Source organism: Takifugu rubripes, chromosome 1 (genome assembly GCF_901000725.2).
Source record: "Takifugu rubripes chromosome 1, fTakRub1.2, whole genome shotgun sequence".
Taxonomy (NCBI): Eukaryota; Metazoa; Chordata; class Actinopteri; order Tetraodontiformes; family Tetraodontidae; genus Takifugu; species Takifugu rubripes.
The window spans coordinates 2,632,473-2,654,748 of record NC_042285.1 but is presented as its reverse complement, the minus strand read 5'-3'; the positions used below and the strand labels follow the sequence as shown (position 1 = coordinate 2,654,748).

At 47.5% G+C, this 22,276-nt stretch overlaps 3 protein-coding genes across 6 annotated transcripts in view; 1 reads left to right on the top strand and 2 right to left on the bottom strand.

Moving 5' to 3' along the window:
• Positions 1–520: 520 nt before the first annotated feature.
• Positions 521–3,030, top strand: tex47 (testis expressed 47). Of its 2 annotated transcripts, XM_029835918.1 has the most exons (9): positions 1,142–1,198; positions 1,359–1,552; positions 1,710–1,782; positions 1,891–1,994; positions 2,081–2,145; positions 2,251–2,329; positions 2,402–2,506; positions 2,585–2,717; positions 2,827–3,030. In XM_029835918.1, the coding sequence occupies exons 2-9, from the start codon at positions 1,451–1,453 to the stop codon at positions 2,862–2,864; spliced, it is 699 nt and encodes a 232-aa protein (XP_029691778.1). In that variant the 5' UTR covers positions 1,142–1,198; positions 1,359–1,450; the 3' UTR covers positions 2,865–3,030. The 2 variants fall into 2 exon arrangements, with proteins under 2 accessions (XP_029691738.1, XP_029691778.1); XM_029835878.1 differs by lacking the exons at positions 1,142–1,198; positions 1,359–1,552 and adding an exon at positions 521–689.
• Positions 3,031–4,871: 1,841 nt separating this feature from the next.
• On the bottom strand, positions 4,872–8,546 carry LOC115251413 (rho GTPase-activating protein 44-like; the record flags this gene model as incomplete). Its single annotated transcript, XM_029843615.1, has 3 exons — positions 4,872–6,299; positions 7,515–7,901; positions 8,399–8,546. Coding segments are annotated over 3 exons (690 nt in total), but the record flags the coding sequence as incomplete, so codon positions are not given.
• arhgap44b (Rho GTPase activating protein 44b) overlaps positions 8,400–22,276 on the bottom strand; it is a 28,980-nt gene continuing 15,103 nt past the window's right edge. For 2 of the 3 annotated variants that reach the window (XM_029835538.1, XM_029835433.1), the window contains exons 2-19: positions 21,094–21,133; positions 20,427–20,546; positions 20,101–20,177; positions 19,874–19,985; positions 19,616–19,692; positions 18,371–18,488; positions 18,045–18,113; positions 17,882–17,963; positions 17,349–17,476; positions 17,085–17,196; positions 15,390–15,471; positions 15,233–15,313; positions 14,442–14,555; positions 13,613–13,704; positions 13,368–13,548; positions 11,845–11,862; positions 10,796–10,984; positions 8,545–9,760 (exon numbers count right to left, since the gene is read on the bottom strand). In XM_029835538.1, the coding sequence (XP_029691398.1) occupies positions 9,217–9,760; positions 10,796–10,984; positions 11,845–11,862; positions 13,368–13,548; positions 13,613–13,704; positions 14,442–14,555; positions 15,233–15,313; positions 15,390–15,471; positions 17,085–17,196; positions 17,349–17,476; positions 17,882–17,963; positions 18,045–18,113; positions 18,371–18,488; positions 19,616–19,692; positions 19,874–19,985; positions 20,101–20,177; positions 20,427–20,546; positions 21,094–21,133 (2,236 nt within the window). In that variant the 3' untranslated portion in view covers positions 8,545–9,216. Of the gene's footprint in view, positions 8,515–8,544; positions 9,761–10,795; positions 10,985–11,844; positions 11,863–13,367; positions 13,549–13,612; positions 13,705–14,441; positions 14,556–15,232; positions 15,314–15,389; positions 15,472–17,084; positions 17,197–17,348; positions 17,477–17,881; positions 17,964–18,044; positions 18,114–18,370; positions 18,489–19,615; positions 19,693–19,873; positions 19,986–20,100; positions 20,178–20,426; positions 20,547–21,093; positions 21,134–22,276 lie in introns of those variants that run through there. The other variant, XR_003888287.1, reaches the window with a different exon arrangement.

The window sequence follows — 22,276 nt, the reverse complement described above, 5'->3', positions numbered from 1 at the left end:
TATATCCAACTGATTGCTATATAACAAAATATTATAACACTACTCTGTAAATATAATATTTTTAAATTACTTGTGAGGTTCCCCAAGAAATAATAAGGCATAGAGAAGGCATAGATGTTCAAAAAGCTTAAAAGATCAAATCTGGGGTAATTAAGCTGTATGTGAATACTTGTTGGTCAGACATGCACGACATAACTTTCAAGAGGTTTATTCATTAATGATTATGTTTGTACAGACGCTATATAAATAAAGATTGATTTGATTTGATTTAAAAAACGTGACGTTCACATTTGATTGAGTACAGCCACATATGTTGGCAAATAACCGAAACGAAGTTAAAATTAATAGAACTTTTTTGCTGTACGTTTTTTTTATTGTGCAGTATATAGTGTTCAGTCTAAACTCCTTAAAAATAAAAATCACTTTACTGACCAATCAAAAGTCTGGCATTTATTGTAGACGCTGACGAGTGGTGAGAAAAACGCAGCCATATTGTGGTCACCTGAACGCATCCTGACCGCGTTGCCAGGGCGACAGTGTTCAGCCAAGACGCCCGAGTTTCAAGTGTCATGGCTGCTTTAGCCAAAATACCAAGTTTTTCGTCCAAATCGTGGGAAAACAGAGAGTCTGAGGAGGATGAAACCCACACGGGCACAGTGTTGGATGTGTTTCAGGGCAAAATGGCGGAGGTTTGTTGAGCAGCCTGTAAATGCTAACAGAGCTAAAGTTAGCCATCTGTTAAAAAAGTATCAAATAGACCTGAAAGCAGCTGTTTAATGGAGAAAATAGCACCTTTATAGCGCTTCCATCGATGCAAAACATGATCCTCTGAAGGATAGTGACAATTGATTCATATATTCTAAGAATGTACATTATAAACAATAAATGTTCAGCGACTGATATACAGTCTGAGAAGTGGCTGGGATTTTCTTTTTTTTAATCATCTTTGCAAACCTGATACATGTTTCCCTCATTGCCGAAACATGCATTGATTAGTCTCCACAACTGACAGTGCAACAAGAAGAACAGATCTATTCCCGCCGCCTTTGTAGGGTCAAAGGATCTTTGAATTAAAGCAACAATCATGATCACAACTGGCCTTTACACCCCTGGTGTCAATTAACTTCCACCACAGGCAGCAACTACGAAAAGAAACACAAAAGGCTACATAGCCTTGATATATCTAAGAGACCCTCAGGTATTTGACAGTGAAGTCCAATTTCCAAACCAAAAGATAGAGTGATTTACCAGAATTGGAATCTTTTAAAAAAAACAGCAAAGTCACCAGACTTTGAGACTAGTTCATTTTAAAATGTCCACTTGTGATTGGCTCACGTGTTTATGTCTGACTGTACCAGGCTCGGTTTTATAGCGCGTGCGGGACAATAGGTTTCCAGGATATACGTCTCCACCAACACAGCCGAGTCGGCTTCACTCCTCGCTGCTTAAAATGAACACAGCCAGAGAAAAAGAGAGAACAGGCAGAGGGGAAAATGAGGATGTGACGGAGAATACTTTATGTCAGCAGCGTGTTGCACAGAAGGATGGGGAGGTGTGTATATCTGCAGCGCCGCTACAACAGAAGCCCTCTCAGGAGTCTGTCTTATCATTTCCAGCCAACGTTGAATAGATCCTGTGGATGTATGAGGAAAGTCTCTGTCGGCGCGATTGTAATTTTACTCTCCACCTTCCCCTGTTTGTCTCCAAAGACCATCGTGCTGCAGCAGCTGATCATCATCTCTCGGCTCCTCTGTCAGCCTGCCGTCAGGGCAGAACTGGGAGGTCAGTCACCAGTACTTTCCCTGCCCCCCTCCTCCCAGCTACACCGGTAAAAGAATCTTTGTATCTGAATGTGGGGCACTAACGTCTCTGCTGTCTGTTTCCACACAGCGCACTTTGAGAAGGTCCACTTCCAGCTCAGTAAAGAGTTTGAGCTGGACCACATGACCGGCCAGCTGCTGATTTATCCGTCGTGTGTGCTGCACATCGTTGAAGTAGGTTGACTGCGGGGGGTGGGGGGGGGGTGTCCTCAGGACTCACACAGAGATGTGCTGTATCAGATCTGTTGTGTCTCCAACAGTCATCCAGAGAGGTTCTCCTTTGTGTTCTGAAAGACCTGAAAAAGCTCCAGCAACATCCAAACCGGTAAGATGTTGCCCCCGTATGTGGCAGCAGATGTGTAGCGTGGGGGGGTGGGGGGGTATTTGGTGGTGAAATGATCTCATTAAACCAGGCAACCTGTTACTTTAGTGCCATGGTGGAAGAATCCAAGGTTCTCTTCCTGCTTCATAACCCTCACGGACGGCTGTTCCAACAGTGGAGCTACAAGGTTTGTGTTGCGCTGTACAGTGTTGCCCACGGCGACGGCCGCGACGCTCATCATCGTCGTGGTCTGTTGAAGGTGATCGCTGCAGGTCAGAAGGTCCCGGGCCTCGAGGAGGAGGAGAACACCGAGAGTCTGGTTTGCATGGTTCTGTCAGCGCTGCAGGAACTGGAAACATCCAAGGTGTGTTCCTGCTTCTCTGCCCTTTGTTTAATTAATAATTTCTTTAATGATTTCTAACCGGACGGATACGTCTCCAAGCGCGTTCCAGAGTCTTGGGAATTCATCATCTCGCAGGATCTTGTGCTGAAGCTTTTAGGACAAGATGACCTCCTGAGTCTAGAGGATCACCTCCATCTGTACGACTCGCCGCTAAACATCAGAATGGACTTCGGTAAGAAGCACTTCGGGCCTTAAATACAGGAAGTGGGAGGAGCTTGTTTGCTTTACTGTGGCCTGCCACTAGGGGGCGATAAAATGCTTAGAACGATCTCTTTGAACAGGACAAGCTGTTCGAAGTCAGTCCATCAACAGGGTTTAACGCTTGTGGACCCAAGGTCAAAGGTTGGACTGCGTCCTCACAGAAGACAGGACCAACCAGCGTCTGTAAAAGCTGCTTTATGTAACGAACGTTCTGTCGCATTATTGTGAGGTTCCCTCTTTTCTCCTGTCGGACTGAGTTCAATAAAACTTGTTAACTGGGCATCATTACTGACAAAATAACAGGAAATCCAAGTGAAGTATTTAAAAAAAAAAACAGATTTAATAGTTTGAACATTCTGATGAAGCATGGTAATGAATGATGACGGATTTATTTTCAACATAACTGTACAGTTTGTTCCACCTGGAGAGAACGTGACCGGGAGAAGGCACCTTCCTCCAAACTCCACCAGTTTGACACGAGCAGAATTTCTGTTGCCGTCGTTTTGACCCCCGTTAGCTGCATCAACAGCGGATCGACTGTCATTATTAACAATTTAGCATGTTTTCTCTCTAAAACGTAGTTGTTTCAAATCATTTTGGACAGAAATTCTACCGGTGTTCTTCTCACACAGGCCCAGTTTCTCTTGCTTCATATAAAAAGGGGTGGAATGTACAGCACTACCGAATGAGACATAACCAAGATTAACTTTTACAAAGGTTGTAAATCCTAAATTCTGACATGAAAAATGGAGTTGAAATTTCAATTTTGTTGACCGGAAGGAAACAAAAAATAACAACTTTGGGGGTTGAACGTCCAAAATTCTGGGATTATCTGGAATCATGGGCAAAAACCTGAACTGAAAATTTCCCCAACCTCTCTGAAATCAACGGTGGACAGAATTGGGGGAGAGTTTGAGTAAAAAGAGGGCGCCGCCGAGCCCTCCGCCCTTCATAAAGTTCCATCTAGTTCACCGTGTAAAAATAAATACAAGCACATTTCAACAGGACCAGAATGAGACATTATTTCATAAGCATGGTTAAAAAGCATGCCGAGTTTCACATAGAACACGTCGATACCCAACACACACATCACCCTCATCATGTCACCAACACACACACACACACACACACACACGGTCCGACTTCACCCTGACCTATAAGGTGAGCGTGTCTATCGTGGTACATTCCACATATTTATGTAGAAAAAAGGCCTTTCAGTATTTTAGTGCGTGAGCGGCACTCTCGCAGATGCGGTAACACTGGAATCCCCCCCGTCCGTCCGTTATTGTTAAGAAAGTTGTGTTACGTACAGACCCTCCGAAAACACCTTCTGAGGATCTGATTATTCTCTTTTTAAACGTCTCTTTTTAGAGAAGCGCCACATCCCTGCTTCTGTTGCCGCCCGACGAGACATTTGCGTCACTACTTTCTGCAACAAGCTTTGAATAAATCAACTTCCTTTATTTGAATGAAAACATCAAAGCGTCTTTCGGACCGGATTTTCGAGCGTTTTTGCATGGTGTGTTTTTAAGAGCACACGGACAGAACTGTGCAGTCGGGTGTTGAACGGAGGAGATCTTTTCCCTGCAGATTCTCTGGAATTCCTTAAAATAATCTGTTCCTCCAGCTTTGCAGCAGCACCGCGAGAGCTACCGAACAACCAGCAACGTTCTATCATATGTACAGCATAGTGTCACGATGCTCACCCTCGTTTATATTTGTCAGTATTTAAATAGATTTATTTATGTATATATTGAACTTTCTCCCTGTAAATGATGTTGTCAAAGACATGAAGGTAAAGCAGCCCAGTGAGGTTGAGGTCATGGGGCATTTAACGTAAAACCCACTGAATCGCTTTTCATCTCAGCGTTTTCTCCCTCCTGTTCTCTGATATGATGGGATGTTGCACGCTTGTCGCTTCACTGAGTGGCGGCGCCTCGATCTTTGCATGTGTCCCTTATGGAATCTGAAGTGTGCCGGCAAATTTGCCGTTTTAAATAATTAAATAAGCTAAGAAATAGAAAAAGACGAAATAAGTTAATAGATGAGACGACCACTTTAGCATCTACTGTGTTCCGCCATCTTTAATCTCATTAATGATATTACCTGGATTTTTTAGGGGGGGGGGGGGGTGTGAGATTGGAACCATTTAACAGCGCTCCCTTCACTGCAGGCTTCAGGTAAAGTTCAGTCCATCTCTAAACTAAACCAAACTTTAGGCAGAAGGTCCAGTTTGAGCCCAGGTCTGTCAGAGGAGGGCAGCAGCTTCCATCAGCTCCTGCTGCTGTCTGGCACCCATTTAATGGCTGAATCAGCCAAATGCGTCGGTGGCGGCGTCATCAAACCAGCCTGCCGGAGCATCTCGGCACATTCAGCCCTCCACCCTGAAGCCAGTTGAGAGGGAAGATCAAGAAAACTAAAATCCCCACGCAGCTCCACTTATAATGACTCAATCACTGTTGAATTTTGTTTTTGTCTGTGCTAAAATATATCTGACAGCTCCCTGACAGCAGCTACGCACTTCCTGGAGAGAACGGTGCCTTTATAGCTCTTCTGTAGATACAAAATATGATCCTCTTTGAAGTATAGTGAGAACTGAATCATATATTCTGAAAATGTACAGTATAAACAATAAATATTCAGCGACTGATATCCCAATCAAATATATAAATACAGTGTGACAAGTGACTGGGACTTTTTTTTTATCCTCTTTGCAAACCTGGTACGTGTTTTCCTCAATGTCTAAACATGCATTCCTGTTTAAGCTCCACAACACCAACAGTGCAACATTATATAGAACAATTACATAGAAACACACACACACACACACACACACACACACACACACACACACTTTTGAAAATGACACACTGGCGCACTCACAGTGAATTCTCACGTGGGACAGAAATTTAGGGGGCGAGAGGTTTTTTTTGTGTTTTTTTTGTAACCCCTGAGGAATGAAGATGAGAGGAGAGGAGAGGAGAGAAGGAAAGAAGAGGGGAGAGGAGAGGAGAAGAGAGGAGAGAATGAGAGGAGAGGAGAGGAGAGGAGAGGAGAGGGGAGGGGAGGGGAGGGGAGGGGAGGGGAGGGAAGGGGAGGAATGTTGGCAGGACTGACGTGCAGCAGTGGTGAGGAGCAGCCGCAGCAGAAAGACACTCGTCCTCTCCCAGCAACCTTTACAGCCTCACGTGTGACCTTAAAGGCAATATTGCAAGTGAATCAAATAAGGCAAAAAGAAAAATAAAATAGATTAGAAAAAAAAAAAAACACGTTCGGCATAAAATGCGTAACTCCTGTGGCCCCTGATGCCTCCTAGGATTTATTCTTTTGTCAGGTTTTCTCTCTTTACGGACAGAAGAGGGGAGCTGGGGAGGCGTGTTGGGGGGGTCTCAGCGGCGTCATAGCACCGTACTCTCGTCCTCGGAATCCTCTCGGCTGACTTTGGGCCAATCCGTCGATGCCAGGGAGTTTCTGAAGGGGGAAATGTGGGCGAGGTCCAAAATGCCGTCCAGTTCCACGTCGATGATGGGGATGTCCAGGTTGCAGAAGGAATCTGTCAGGACAGAGAAGAGAAGTTAAAAAAAGAAAGAAATCGATTCAATTACAAACAGATTTTATATGTATCAGGGATGCACGATTAACACTTATCGTACGATGGATGAATTCATGGCCAGAAAAAAAAACACTCAAACACTTCATCCAAATGAGATCTTTTTTGATTTACCGGTACTCTAATTAAATGGATGGTACAACAGCTCCCCCTGGCGGTCGGAGCCATTAACATCCCCCTCAAATAGATGTAATGAGCAGTCCACCTATTTTTGGCCATGCAGAACAAATTAAACCACAATAATATTTCCACGAGGGCACACAGTTGTGCATTTACTTTGCTTTGATGTGTGCTATAATGATTATGAAGACATGGAAGAATTTGAGGGGGGAATATATCTACAATCGTGCACATAAGATGAATTTCCTTAGAATTCTGAAATAATTTTGCCTAAAATACACAAAAACATATTATATTGTGTGTGAATTAAGAATTGTGAGTCAAATGAGCATAAAAACCCTAAAGTGGTGAACTGAAGATGAGCTTTTTCCAGTTTCCCATGATGCATCTCTGCATGGCCAAAGAAAACAGCCGTGTTCTATTTCTACTGACTAAAAAAAATCCAATGTCAATTTTCTAACTAAGCAAAAACTCCATCAGCTGCTTCAGACATCAACTTTTACGGACCAGATCTGTGGTGAGCGGCACATTATGGGGTGGAGTGGCGGGGGGGGGGGGGGGGTGCAAGGCATTATGGGCGTGGGAAAACTTGAGGGCAGGAAAGGTCTGAGGGATCCATGTAAGCCATGCATCATATGAGGGGCAGCCACCATGCGGGGGGGCAGCGGGGCGGATTAGAGCCAACATGGGCGCAGAGGCTGCAGTTCCGGGTGGTGTGACGCGTCTGCAACCAGGCTGGCTCCCAGTTGGCGGGGTGTGTGTGGCGTGGGGTGGGGTGTGGGGGTGTGGGGGTGTGGGGGGTGTGAGGCTTCAACACAGTAACTCCTGCTTACCCTACAGAGTCCATCTCACACAAAGAATCATAGTGAACCACTGGGCTCATACGGCTGCAGGTGAGACAATAAGAGTCGGGAAAATCAGACAACAACAGCCCAACCGTGCTTATCTGGGTAATTAAGAAATGAGTCAATAATCCCAGATTCTGACATCACTCTTTAAAATAAGTGGCCACGTCATGGCCGCTTTTAAACCCCTTACCTGTGGACATGCTTTCCCCAGGAGACAAACCGTCCAGCAGGCCCGTCGAGTGGTCCAGAGGCTGTGGACTGGTGCCTGGAGTGGTGGGGGGTTGAGGGGGCGGGAGACTGGGCCTCTGCCGGGGGGGTTTGGGGACCGGCCTGGCTTTGGTGAGAGTCCCGGCCAACGACGGTGGGGAAGAGAGAGACGGGGTGGTGGCCATGTGGGCTACCTGGCCAGGGGAGCTGATGGTGGCGTAGCCCTGTGGGTAACCAAAGCCGTACGGAGAGGGGGTGCTGGGGGGAGTGGGTGACAGGCTGACAGGAGAGGGCTGACCAGTGGACTGGTCCGACATGGCTCCTGTCTGGCAGTAGGGAGCTTTAGGGGGGGTCGGAGCCAATTTCTTTGCTGTAAAGGCACCAAAAGGCAGACAGGAAGCTGCTGTTATATTATCAGAGGTTTCCTTTAAGACTAGATGACATCATAAAGCAATTTTCATAGATTAGAGTGGTAGAGTCAAGGTGAAGGAGGGATTAGCCGTCCCTCCTGGCCCCTGGTCTCTTCAAGACCCATCAAAATGACTTAGGAGCTTAATGGGGGGAGGGATGTCTGGAATGGCATGAATGGGAAGATACTGGCTGCAACACTCAGAATGACAGCATAGGTTTGACTGGAAATTCGAAAAACTTCATAGTCAAAAAACCTTCTTTAAACTACAACCTGTAAAACTGCTCATGTGGGAATTTCATTTTAATGCTTGTCCGTCTAAAACGATACATTTGCATTTGAAGGAGACATTTTAATTGCAGTCTTCTAGCCTTTATTTGACACTCGTGGACCAGAGGAGTTAAGCAGAGAGCAGGATAGCAGGGAGATGAATGGCTAAAACGAAGAAAGTTTCTTACCTCTCCTCAGGCTGTGCGGACTGTGCTCAGAGTGCTGCGAGTGCCCACTAGAGGGCGTCGTTCCCTGGATTCCCTTCTGTCCTATCACTGGAGACAGTTCCTTGTTCTTGAGGGTACTGAGGAGAGAGCGGAGGATAGAAAACAGGAATCATAACCTGTGTCCTATGCTCTTCGAAAACATGCCAACCTTATTAATCTTATTAACACAACACCCGCAGTTCAATGTCACATTGTCTGAGTGACCACGGCTGCCGACAGATGGAGGCTGCGATGTGGTGCAATCCCAAACAAACCCCGATGGCTTAATGGATTTTCCTTACTTTTACGGCACGGCCAGAATGCCGATGAGCAGAGGCGCTGAAGGTCGCAGTTAATACCCGGAGTGACCGCTCCCGCCGAGGCTGCTGGGACTTTCAATGGATCCTTCGCTCAATGTCATTAACCGCCGCCTCAGCAGGCACCGCCACAATGGCTTCTACTCTTTTTTTTAAGGTCTGATGCCGCACTCTACCACTCACTGGGCCCACTGGTATGACTCATTAATGCACACTTTCATAATGGCGCAGGACGCTTTGAACCTCCTTTGTTGCCTGGCAACCGTCTCCTGAACATCATGCTAATGTGGAAAGTTACAGAGGCATTCGCAGCGGCTGAATTCAAGATGGATCTTATGTCCCCGATGCAATCACAGCCGAAGGAGTGCAATAAGACAAAGGCTAGGGAGCCCCCCCACCCCCACCCCCCTTGATTTTCCTCTATCATCCCCCTCTTCCTCGAGGCCACTTGTGTGTGTGTTGTGTTGGAAGTCAAATCTGTATTTACCTAGTCAGCTTGGCTCCTCTCTCCTGGCTACAGGCACAGGCTGCCCATGGAGGGGGAGCAGATAGGGGGGTGTTGGGGGGTCTTGGGGAGCCGGGGAATAGCTCGTGACGGGTGAGAAAGAGCGGGGGTTTGATATAGAGGGTGGAGCCGTTGGTGTCGGACAGGGACGCATGCGAGGCGTCGGCCAGAGAGGCCTGTTTGTGCAGGTGCAGGGAGTTGGGTTTGGGTTTAGGGTTGGAGTTGACGTCGAGCTGCTGAGGGGAGGGGCAGAGGGAGTGGAGGAAGGGGGGCGGACTGTAGCCAGTGCGGCGAGTGGGCGCGGACGGCCCCGGAGGCACCGACTCGGGGCCGGGGGCCACGGGACGCGCACCCGGTGAAGCTGCTCGGGTGTAGAAGTGGTGGTGAGGAAGTGAGTGGGACGAGCAGGAGGAGGAACAGGAGGAGGAGGAGGAAAAGGGGTAAGGTGGGGGCGGCCTTTCCTCCTCGGGGGAGGGATATACGTAACAGGAGTCCGACCAGTTGGAGGAGGCATCGTCTGAGCTGCAATGATAAGAATACCAGAGTCTTGTGGGGGCTGAGCTGGTCTCCAGAGGCTGAAAAGACGTTCATGTGGATGAAATCATTATCAAAGAGAAGAGGGGTCAGAGGGGTCAGCGGAGGTCAGAGGGGTCAAAGGGGTCAGCAGGGGTCGGAGGCACATGAAAGGTTGTGAACCCTCTTGGTGACTATAGACAAATAAGACCCAATTAATGAAACTTGGCCCTTTTTTTTTTAAGAATACAGGGTTGGAAGTGAGAACCTCAGGGGTGAACATTTCTGTATCCCTCCCTAAACCCTGAGGTGTAATTTGTTGGCAGGGAAAGCCTTCTGATAGGAGGTCGGAGGTCATGTGATCATTAGCGTCTCCTCATTCAGGTGAGACCCTGCTGGTTCTATCTGACCTCAAACATCCTTTATTCCAGCAGCTATCGAGCACAACGGTCTCTGTTCACTACGGCTGCTGTCACACCAACACTATAGAATCTTGCTGGAGTTTTAAATAAAACAAGACGCCCACTCACTCCTGAGTCTAATTCCATCCTCTAAACCTTAAATCAGACCCTAATTCAACTGTTAATTCCACTGCGCTTTATCTCGTGTATTTAATTGGGTTCTATTTATCTGCTGACGACACATTAGCTTGTAGTTCTGCAGAAATCTGTTACGTTACGCTCTTGATGATGCTTGGACTGAAAACAAAACAGGGCTGATTCATGCACATGCAGCAAATCTGCGCAACTGCAGAGGAACCTTCGAGATCTGGAATCTTTACGCGACTGAAAGTCTGAAGTGCCGCTTTACAAACAGAAAAATTCCCCAGGTTCGGCAAAAAAAACCGAAGGAATACAAGAGAACGTGTTTGGAAAACAAAGGAGAGGCGACGGGAGTTCACACAGAGGTGAGGAAACGCACGTTTGGGCGGGAAAAACCGGGTGCGAGACGGCAACGGTGCACTGGTGTTACGCAACAGGAAGTGAGGGAGGTGTGTGTTTGTATGGGGCACAGGAGGACGGGGAGGGGGCGTCACAGCCTTACCTGGCTCGTTCACTGCTAGTGGGAGGAGGGGTGAGAGAGGGGGAGGCGGAGAATTCCCCAGGCTGCTCGGGGATGGGGGCGTCAATGGGCGGGGCAAAAGGGTGCACGCTCGGCGGCGTGGACGAGCATTTACGCGTAGACGGGCCCCTGCGTGACACCCAAGTGGTATCCATGACCCTGACACCCATGCTGCAGTGGGACAAGATCACAGCCAATCAAAGGAAGCGAGGGCTTGTGGGGGGGGTCAGGGGGAGGGGTTTCAGCCGGCGTGGTCCCGGGCGCCGGCGGGGATCATTACCTTTATAATCAGCGTGCTGTAAATCAGTCTGAATCATCACTACACACCACTCACACACAGTGTAATGGATGGAGGTGGACGACGCGCAACAGCACACAACTCGTTATCCGCACAAAGTAATCCCGGTTTTAATGGGCTGATCTCCACGGCGACGATAACGACGGCCACGGTGGATGAAAACTGCGACCGCAGCACTTTAACTAACGGGGAACAAGAATCCAGACGCGAGCTATGATCCCTGGAACTTCTGATCTTCTGATCTTTTCAATGTTGTCATTAGCGTCCTTGCTAAAATAAAGCTTTTATTCCCACTTATGGTTGGAAGAAGGAGGATTATCAAGGATGAGCTGCGGTGAAAAGATACTGACTTTATTTAAAAGTTCCTAAATGAATTGTTCCCATAAGATTTTGTGTTAAGTATACGTTTTTACGACAAAGAGCATTTTTAAGTCTACTTGGTTTAACAAGAAGCTCTTTGAGCCAACAGGCTCAACAGGTTTACCTGGTGCCAGAAACACCAGACGATGCTCCTTCTATCAACACAAAGAGAGACTCTGTGCTTTGTTAACGTCAGCTAACGTCAGCTAACGTTGACCTTCAGCGGGTCGAGAGCGTGCCCGCTCGGGCCGGCGCCGGCGAAACGTCAAACGCGGGAGACAGGTGACATTTCCTGTGAACGTGCGGCCGAAACAACGGTGATGATGAACAGATGAGGTGGAGACTCGGTGGAGGAGGAGGGTTTATACTGTACCTTTGAATCTTCCTAATGCTGCACAATTAAAACAGAGACAAGAACAATGAGGACAGGAGAAAGAATCATGGAAGACAGGAGTCTCCCCGAGCTCATTACTGGCAACATTATCAACGCAGCAGAGGAATTCTGGCAGGATAAACTGTAGGAGGAGAGCGGAGATGAAGGAGGAAAGGGACGGCTGACCTGGCAGGGGGCTGGAAAGGACAAGACCCACGCTGGGAGCAGAGCAACGCAAGGGGTAAAGTGTGCATCAATCCCTACGCCCACAGAGGAAATTATCATTCCATTTATGACCTAATTAGGTCAAATGTTCCCTAATGGATGCAAGATTATCCCTGCAATATTAAAAATAGAGCCTTCATGCCAGGGATGTGTACCAAAAACACACGAGAGAGATATTGGCGAGCGTCATCGATGTTAGCTCACGGAGTTTGCACAGTGGGGATTCCCATTAACATGCTAATTAAATTAGCATAGCGCCACCAGAGGAAGCAGCACATTTTGCAAGTCATTTTAAAGCGCAACAGATACATTCAGTGATTTCAGTAAAGCATCTCGCCATTTCAAAATCTTGTTCTTAATAATATTGTAATTGACTGACCTAGCCTGACCTTTTTCTCTGCAAACGAAACCATAATTTTCCTGCCTTGTGTCCAGAGAACTGCAAAATCTTCTCACCGGCCTAATAAAAGGTGCGTGTCCTTCAGTTGTTTTTCTTCTGGGTACAGAAATTACGAGTTGACAGAATGTTTTATTCCTCCCCGGAGCGCAGATCCTATCAAATTTTAATGCCTCAACATAAAAATAGGAAAATAAAGAGCGCCGAACACAAGTTCAGGCTTTGGTATATAAAAAAACTGGGCTAAGAACGTTTGTTCTGAGGAGGAACCTCAGAGGTTCGATGAGGGCAGATACTCGGTTCTGGATTAATTAGCTGGGATAGTTGCATTCCCGGGCCTGCACAGCTCAGACTCCCCACAGGGCCCGATAGGAGAGCCCTGTGTATGAAAGAAACAGAAGGAAAGGCTGGTTTTGGCTAATCCGCTAAAGCTCAAAGATAGTAAAACTCCTCATTTCGCAAACTAAATATCATCTCTCAGCACAGCCACAGAATCCGCCCTCACAGGGAAACAACCCTTTCCACCGAGGTCGAGTCTAAGGCGAAACTTGCGCAATCGGTGGGGAATTCTCTCCTTATGACCCCGTCGAAAGGAAGCCGAGCAGAATTTACGCATCCCTGAGCACTCCTCCCCTGGAAACGAATTTCAAGACTTGTCAGTCCAGCTGTCTGATGTGGGCTGTGCTGGGATGAGGGGGAAGGACGCGGCCGCGGTCTGAGGGGACTGCTGATTTATGACGCAGCGAGGCGGCGCGGAAGTGCGTGGATTTAAGGTTCCGACGTTCCTGAGGATCAGGGGCGCGGTCGTGGGCGCCATCTACAGAAACGTGGACATTTCTGGCGCCGGGAAAACCCAGAATTGTGATAAGACCTTGTTTTAAACGTGAGCATGGAGACGCACCCGTCCTTCTTGTAGAACTCCAGCATCATGTTGTCCGTGGCGACGCTCAGCGGCCGTCGACTCTGGTCGTTCTGTCGGCGGTCAACTTGATCCATGTCCGGCGACGGCACGAGGCTGTAGTTGGCGTTGTGGTTGGTGTGGACGGGGCTCCCGTAGTTGCCCGTCACGTTGAACTCGATTTCTAAAGAGGGCAAAAAATGAAGTTACGCCAACGTCTCGAGCTTTGATTGCTCTGGGTTTCTCACCTCCGGGGAAGAACCAGTCGGCGTGCTGGATAATGGGCTCGATGATGCCGACGATCTGCAGGGAGACCGTGGTCATCATCTCTGTGATGTTGCTGCAGCAGACAAGAGTTTAAATCATTAGCCCGGAAACGTAGCTGTCGCCAAAGTGCTGATAAGAAGCATTAAATGGAGGAGATTAAAACCCTTTATAAAATACCGGTTGTTAAAAACATCAATTAAAAGTGGAAGACTTAAATAAGTGCCCTTCATAATTTTCCAAAATGACGAGTCATCAATTTTAGGCAAACTTTATGTTCAAGGTCTCTGGAGACGCGCCGGAGTCTTGTGCCTGTTGGCAATTTCAGGTTTGCATCTTTGCGTTTTAATCCTAAATAATCAGTTCAAAGACTCCTTCAAAAAAAGAAAAAAACCCAAACCCACAGATATTCCCTCTGTTCCGTTCACCTTTGGCATCTTCACTTCATTCAGCATTAATGAACACGGGTTGTGAAAACAGCTACTGAACCCAAAATCTTTCATTTGAGAGAAATGAGCATCAAATTATGCACAAACTTCCCAGAGGATTTCCATTAAATTAAACAGAGAATCCATTAAATCCTCGTAGCGTGTAGCTGAATATTCCACGCAGCATAAACGTCACACGGTGATAAAGTTCAACCCGAACCAAACATCAAATTCTCTCTGATTAAATATATATTAATCACATAAAACAGACATTTTATTCAGCTTTCTTTAAGGACTAGTTGATTTGGACTAATATTTGGAAGCTAATGTGTGAGCTAATTCAAGCAGTGATATTAAAATCAAGTGTGCGTCTTTGCCGCGTTACCCTTCGTTGTTCATCCACAGCAGGTTTGGTCCGAGGACGATGGCGATGTTCCCGGGCGTCATTTTGTTCACGTCCTGATGTTCGGTCAGTTTGGAGAGGAATTTGATCAGATACCTGTTGGAACGAAACGCACACCAAACCCCTCAGTTGGGACCCGTAATGGGGGAGAAGCAAATAAATGGGAAGGTGATTACGTTCACACCTCGGCTGGAGGTCAAGGCAACTTGCCCCGACCTCACAGTTATGAATAAACTGAGCACAAACGTGTGTAGTCGACTTATTCAAAGCAAAATGAGACGTGTGGGAAGGAGGAAAACAATAGTGGACTCCTGCGTCCCCACCCTGCTTTCATAGACGAGGCCTATTTCCAACAGTAGACGGCCGCCGCACTGACCACGGCTTGTTTTTGCAGCGCGTCGCTGCGGGTTTGTGAGGAAAACAGGCTGCTGCGCCTCTGCGGCGCTCCGAGCAGCCGAGCTGATGACTCATCCCGAGCGGAACGATCATCGGGACAGGCCTGACGGGTCCGTTCAGGGGAACAATGTGGGGAAAAAAGCTCCCCGATTCAGCGGTGACACTGACAACGGCTGCCTTATCTTCCCATTTCCCTCCCATTGATTTTCTCCTCCCTTCATTTCGCCCTTTTGTTTGGCTTCAGCACAGCCAGGGGTGAAAGATGAAGATCTGCAGCCGCTCTGGAACCACTTCACCGACTTCCAGCGCCAGCTCAGACCTGAGCCCATGTCCTCCGACCCTAAAGTCCCCGTTTATCCGAAGTGATTAGCACTCACTTAAAGTTGTTGTTGTTGGCTGCTGGCAGTTTCTCGCAGGCGCTGTGCAGCGCCTGCAGCCTCCTGTCCTGATCCTGAATGCTGCAGACGGACAGAGGAGATAAACCAAATGTCTAAAGACGGAGATGAAATGGACACAAACTGGGTGGGTACAGACTTGGAGGCCTGGATCCAGTCGTTGTACAGCTCGTAGCTCATCAACGGCTCCGGCAGCTCCCGCAGGTAAGACTTCAGCGCCCCTGAGGCAGAGCAAGAAGACGGAAGTGTTGAAACGCGCTTGTGCACAGACGCATTCGGGGATCAGTCTGTCCCCATGTCCATCAGTGTTGCTACTGGTTACGCAGTCGCCACATACCGCCACCTTATTTTAAACTGCCACATCCGGGAGACAAGTCTTCCACATCACCGCCTTCAACCGTCATGTTTGTTTTAATTAAACTGGCAAACACATGCGGTGTAGCGGGTATATGAGCGTCCGGGTTGATAGAGGAACCTTAATTTCCTGTGCACAATCACGAGATGTCAATAGCGAGTCTCCGTCTCTCGTCCTGCACAGCACAAACGCGAATCTATCCGAATTGTGGTTGGGATTCGGTGCTAACGACGACGGCATTCGTCAGTGGCGTTTTAGCCGTGATTCCGCGAGTGCGTCGGCCTCCGCGTCACCTAGACGACGGCGAATTAGCTACCGTAGACGCTTTGGCCTTTTTTTTAGACTAATGGAAGATGAAGACGTGGCCGCCGCCGCCCGGTGGGACAAGCCAGCAAATTAGATTTGCTGTCAGTGTGAGCCCAGGGGACCGGAGGGGGTCTAGTCTCAATCAGGGCTCATCTCTGTCCACACGCGCCAGCGAACAAAGCTGACGGACTGACTGGGATTTCAGGTTCAATGAAGACATTTACCTTCATTTGTAAAAGCAAACATTTGTGGAAGGAGGAGAATATTAAGGTTTGGTGTATCCGGCAGCTACAAGGCTGGTTCAGGAGACATTTAAATGGTGCCTTCATTCAGTGGTGCGAGCTAACTGGGTTACTGGGTCAGCATCAGCAGGTAGGAGATAATGAACATCATGCAAGATTCACTAAACTCTCTCAAAGTGGAAGCAGACGACACCTCCCCAAAGGCTTTAAAGTGGTATCAGTGTCATTGCCAAGGGAGCGGCCGTTTCCCCAGCAACAAGAAGACCAAACGTCAGTTCGGAAGGCACGAACGCAGACGCACCCGGGCTGCGTCACCTGTCAAACGTTTAAAAAAGGAGTTCGATAAAACGGCGACACTGTGTGAAGGTCCATCAGTTATTCTATGTCAGTTCAGCCGGACAGTTAAGCATTAACTTTCATAAATGTTTCAATGATTTCAGCTTTTGTCTGCCCGAACATCCGTTTCTGTGGCGTCTCCAGGCCGACATGACTGAAAACATTAAAGTCGTTAAAGGTTCTTATCGTTGGACGGAATAATCTGCTAATCTTGATGGTTAAATTGTCCTAAATCAGTCAGATCTGATAATAAAAAGTAGGCAAGAAGATAACAGGGTGATGAAAGAAGGAGAGCTCTTTTGTCTGTCGGGAGAATCAAAAGCAAGCCGGTGACAGCGACACAAAGACGTCAAGGAAAGTTCTGCTGAATATGACCAATCGAGCTGGATCTCGGTTATATTTAGAATTTATGCACAAACGTTTGCTTCGAAATCAGAAAGAAATCAGCAAAATGTGCATGAAACCTTCTTCCTTCTGCTCTTTTCCTTAAAATTTTACAGCGTTCACGTCAAAAAGGATCCAAATGAAACAGAATTACAAGATTGCGAAATAATTTTCCCCCCAAGAACAGATGAGACGGTATCAGAGAGCTCACCTGCGATGGCGTGAGGGTCTGCCGAGTACTCCTGAACGTCCAGCACCCCGCAGTCCAGAGACGCTTTCAACTTCTTCAGTTTGGAGGCCGAAGGAGCGACTCTGAATAAGCCCTGGGACGGAAAACACGGCGAGAGCGAGTGAAGCCCTGAGCGCATCGGTCAGTCTCGTTTTGAGTGTTAGCAAAGCCTTCAGACAAACTAATGACTCTGATCCCAGCCTCGTTAGTCACGCGGGCGGATGTGATGCGTTTGTTGGCTCTGACCTCCTCCTGCATGCCACATTCCAGCAGCATGGTGACACAGGCCTCGATCGGAAAGGCGATGTCTCTCCCGCTGAGCGCTAAGTGCTCCTCTAACGGTTTCCCGTAGCACGGCTTCTCCACCCAGCTCTCTGTGGAACACACGGACACACAAATGTGTCAGGAAAACAGGAGGAGCCGAGGCTGCGAGTAAATACAGAGGCTCCATCTTCTCTCAAGTTATTGCTGCAAAGGAGAAATCAGCCTGGAACCAATCGGAGCAATATTAAGGGCGCTGCAGGCGGATGCAGATATAATTCAGATGGTGATATAGAATATATAAGAACCTGCAAGGACACAATATGTCTGATCCACCTCCCGGTCTACACATCAGGCTCAACGCCAACATTTGTGTGAATTTCCTGAGTGTTAACCTGCTAAAATGCCCCTCGCTGAACCTCTGGTGATTATTCAAAGAGCTTTTTTTGCTGTTATGTCTGCCCGTTCCCGTGGCGACGCGCAAACCAGTACGAGGAAATGCAGGGAACAAAACTCACCCTGATGAGCTTTAATCTGCGGCAGGATGCTTTGAAGCAGCTCTAATGACTTTCTGTGGTACTCGGCCTGGACTTCTATCAGCTGCCCAAGACAGAACGACAGGAGTGAGAGGAAAAATCCCGAAAGTTTCTCTTCCTTCGGCCCGGGCGCTCCGGTACGTACCGTCTGAAAGTAGCTTGCATAGTCAATTTCTTTGGCCACAAAACTGTACATGTCCGCCGATAACTGATCCTGGTAGAGGACACAGTATTTAAGCAGAGAGAAAAACAAGCAGAGGAAGACAGAATACTGACAAGGAAACAGCAGCATCTTTAGTCTGGCCTCATGTACACACGAGACAGGGGAAAAACTTGGAATGGTGCCTTTCAACAAAAGCGAATGCCAATTAAAAGTATCCCCGACTTGGAAAAGCGGTGAATGTTATTGGCGCTTCGCCCCCAGAACACAAAGTGAGAGCTAATGTGACGTGATGGGAGCTGATGACTGACTCGACAGATCTCCATGCGGTTGGCTGCCTCCTCCATCTCCTCCCTGAGGTGGTCGGCCTTGGCGCCGCTCGGCTGCAGGTTGCTGGAAAGTCCCGACGACTTGGTGGACTGATAATACCTGCGGATCACACGGCAGCACTGATGAGCCAAGATCAAAAAATAGTGGACGTTATTGACGGCGGGGGGGCTGTTGTCGACCCCCTGGTGGCTGGCTGCAGTATCATCATCTGTTTAAGACCAATATTCAGATTATTTGAAATTGTATTTTAAGCTGACGGGCAAATTTATCTGCGTTCGGTGGGAATCAGAATAGAAATACTCCGACAAAGAGTTGAAAAAGGCCAGTGGTTTAATTGCCAGGGTAAACATCCTCGCCTTGATGCGATGGAGCCAGATGGACGGACGGAAGGAGAGAATTTGTGTTCATTTGACAACGTGTGAGAGGAAACTATCGCATTCTTCTGAATTCTAATCTGTCGGCCTGAAGCTGAAGGCGACAGCTAAAGTGACTCGTGCAAACGAGGATCATTTGTGCTCCCCCATTCGTTCAAGTCCCAACTCTCCCTGTCAGACTCTTCTCCTCTGAAATGTTCTGTCTGAGTTATCTCTCTCAATGGAGATAACATGTTGCCAGAAGAGCTCAGCACACAGAAGCATGATGGGAAAAATTGCTTTAAATTTGGGTCACTAAAGAAAAAGAGCAAAACCGAAGACTTTTCTCCCATTGGGGTGCTCGTGTGGACCCTAAATGATGATGAATCAGGTCTAAAAGGTGTAGTAATGCTGCGCTTCCTCAGTCAGAGACTCTTTTATGGCGTCTGATTTATGCTAAAGGAAGAAGGAACTGACTAAAAAGCAGAGCAGAGACATTTAAACCAGAGTGAGCAGGTGAGCCGATGCCCAAACGACACACGGCTTCACTTCCTCCTGCTGTTGTTCAATCAAAATGCTTCACCTCATCCCCGTGTCCCTAAAAAACTGGATGTCCGGGAAATGTTGAAAGATCTTTACCTTCCTTTCTTGCCTTATTTTGCTCCACATCTGTGAATACAGTTTTTTTATGATTAGCTTCTAGCATAAATGAAGCTAAACACATTTTCCCAATTTCACAGTGTGAAATCGAATCCAGGCGACATTCAGTGGGAAGCCTCAGGACCAGAGTACTCACAGCAGATAAAGTTTCTGCCATCACAGTCCAGCCTCTGTCTCACCACACGGGACAGAGAGACTCAGAGAGGGACTCACCGTGTGCGGGCAGAATCCATGTCCAGGACCAGCTTGGCTAAATGTTTCCTTTGTTTCTGGATGTTTGGGATTTCCATCTGAGAGACAATATAATGATGACTTTAGGCAACGTGATGCGAGTTGCATCATTAACAAAAATATGGGTGTCGCACAAACGGTCGGGCTGGTTTTTCACTGTCCGTCTGCCGTATAATAGCGAGGCCCAAATCTATGACTTTAGCCGTCTGTGACGCGACGGGAGCCGCCGCTTCGTCTCACCTCTGAGAGGTCGTTCAGGGGCTCGACGACGTCTCTCTCGATGGTGAGCTCGAACATGATGAGCTCCTGCGCCAGTTTGTCCTGCGTCTCGCCGCAGAGCTTCAGCATCTTCCTGCAGCGGAGGGAAACATGGGCGAACAGTGACCGGGACGATTCAACAACCAGTCCCAAAAACACTCATTGTAGCTCCACTCTGTGTGTGTGTGTGTGTGTGTGTGTAGTCTCACCCTAGTAGGGACTCGTCTCCCAGCACAGCCGCCCCCTCCACCATGCATTGTGCTAACGTTGTGAGAGGAAGCTTCTTCTGCACGGAAACAGACACAAAAACTGTTCCATCAGAAATGTACCAGGGCTTAAAATCAAACGCACCCATTAGGAAAGTAGGGAAATAAATCCACCGGGATCCAAATTTCTCAATAAAATACTTCAAAACTGTGCTTAGGAGCCACGTTTGTCTTTAGCTACAGCCCGCCAACTCAGCCTGGACGGGTAGTTTCAGGACAGAGATGCTTGAGTGGCTTTTGTGATCACGATCGAAGGCAGCGTTGCTCACCGAGGGCGACCTGACAGACTTCTTGTCCACATCCACGCCCTGCTGGCCCTGCAGACAGGCGGTTAGCTTCTTGTGTGTGCTGTGGGAAACCTGTTTGACCAGCTCAAGACGCTTTTCCACCTAGCAGAGAGAGAAGAGGCGACAGGTCAGGCGACGTGCAACAGCGCGAGGCTCCGGGTCCCAGGTCGGGTGGGAGGACTGTGACTGAGGGCATCATTAACCAGAGCAGTCACGAGGCTGATCTCCTCACTCACTTTAGATATAAGAGTCTCTTCTCTTTTATTCCTAATGGCATTCTGGTGCAACACAATTGTGTTGTTTGTCATGAATAGATGGAAAATGGGTTTTTAATAATTCAGATGGCAAAACGATGGATGGTGTTTGACACCGGCAGGGTGGATATAACGATATGAAATAAAATAAACAACATCTGCCTTAAAGGCGATCTCTGACACACGTTTCCTCTCCTCTTATCTGATCTATTCTGCCATCATAAACGCTTCTTTGTTCTCAAAAGCCCCACGTCGCTGAACCTCCCCAACCAGTCTTGCCGCTCCAGAACCGACAGCGGGGGGCAAGCCCGGTGGAAAACCCCCGAAAGGATCCAGAAAACGTTCAAAAAAAAGCTTTTACATGGACAGAATATCGACATTTAATGTTTCATTACCTGCAGGAGATCTTCACTTAACACTTCGGTCTTCTCAGCCCTGAAAGAGGAGGGAGAACAACGGCCGTTAGGCTGGATGTTGAATCCATAAACGCCAGATGTTGAATCCATAAACGGCAGGTCAAGAGTTGGGAAGACGTGCTGGACAGGACGGTGGTGCCACGGTGCTGCTCTGCTAACAGCCGGCTCTACACCTCCTACTCCATCAAAGTAATTACTTTTTCTCTACTTCTATGTCAGCAATATATAATGGAGTCACAGCCTGGAGCTTCAGAACACAAGAGTTTGTTTGCATTCGGCTGTTTTCGGGGGTTCAAAATGATGCCGTGCACCCAGAGAACGTCAGATTAAATATGGGGCAGACGAATGTTTCATCCATTCGGAGAGTTGCTGAGACATAAAAGCCATTTCATCAATAAATTAACGCCGCAGTGCCCAATGTTCAGGCTCGGATTCAAACGGTCCAAAACATAAAAGATCATCCGTCTTTCTGTTGATAAAAAACAATATTAAAAGACGAAAACGTGACTGGAATAAATGTCATTTGATGAACTGATGGTAACAGAGACTGTAGTTATTAGACCCAAACGGACCTTTAGATGAGCTCAACACCGTTATGTCATCAGACAATAATGCTTTTTATTTCACAACATTTCAAACTGATTAAATGTGAATAAATCAAGTAGAATAAGTGCAATTATCTGCAGGCTAAAGAGCAGAAATTGTCATTATATCGTTAAAAAATCATTTGTTTTTTTCGCTGTTTCATGATTCTGGCGTTTGCCTGCTAATATCAATTGAGCTGTGTTTATATTCACAGACAAACATGAACTATTAATATGGGAATAAAATGTAAAGGCCACGCGGAGGGTGATTTAAAACCTCCTCCCGCCCTGCAGCGTGGAACCATCCAGGCAGAGCAAGTCCGTGTCAGCCTTACAAGCCTTTTGTTGTAAAATGTGAAGTCAAACAGGATCCCGACTAGCTACAAGATGCAAACATCTCGTTCAACAGGTAGAAACTGTTGAAAAATGGGTCACCTGGGTTATAATTTAGAGAAGAGTGAGAACAAAAGTTCACGCTTGCAATTCCAAAACTGCAGCGGTGCAATCAAATCAACCAGTGTTGAATAGAAGGAGAGTTCAAATGAGAATAAAAGCTGCTTAGATACAACTAAGATTTG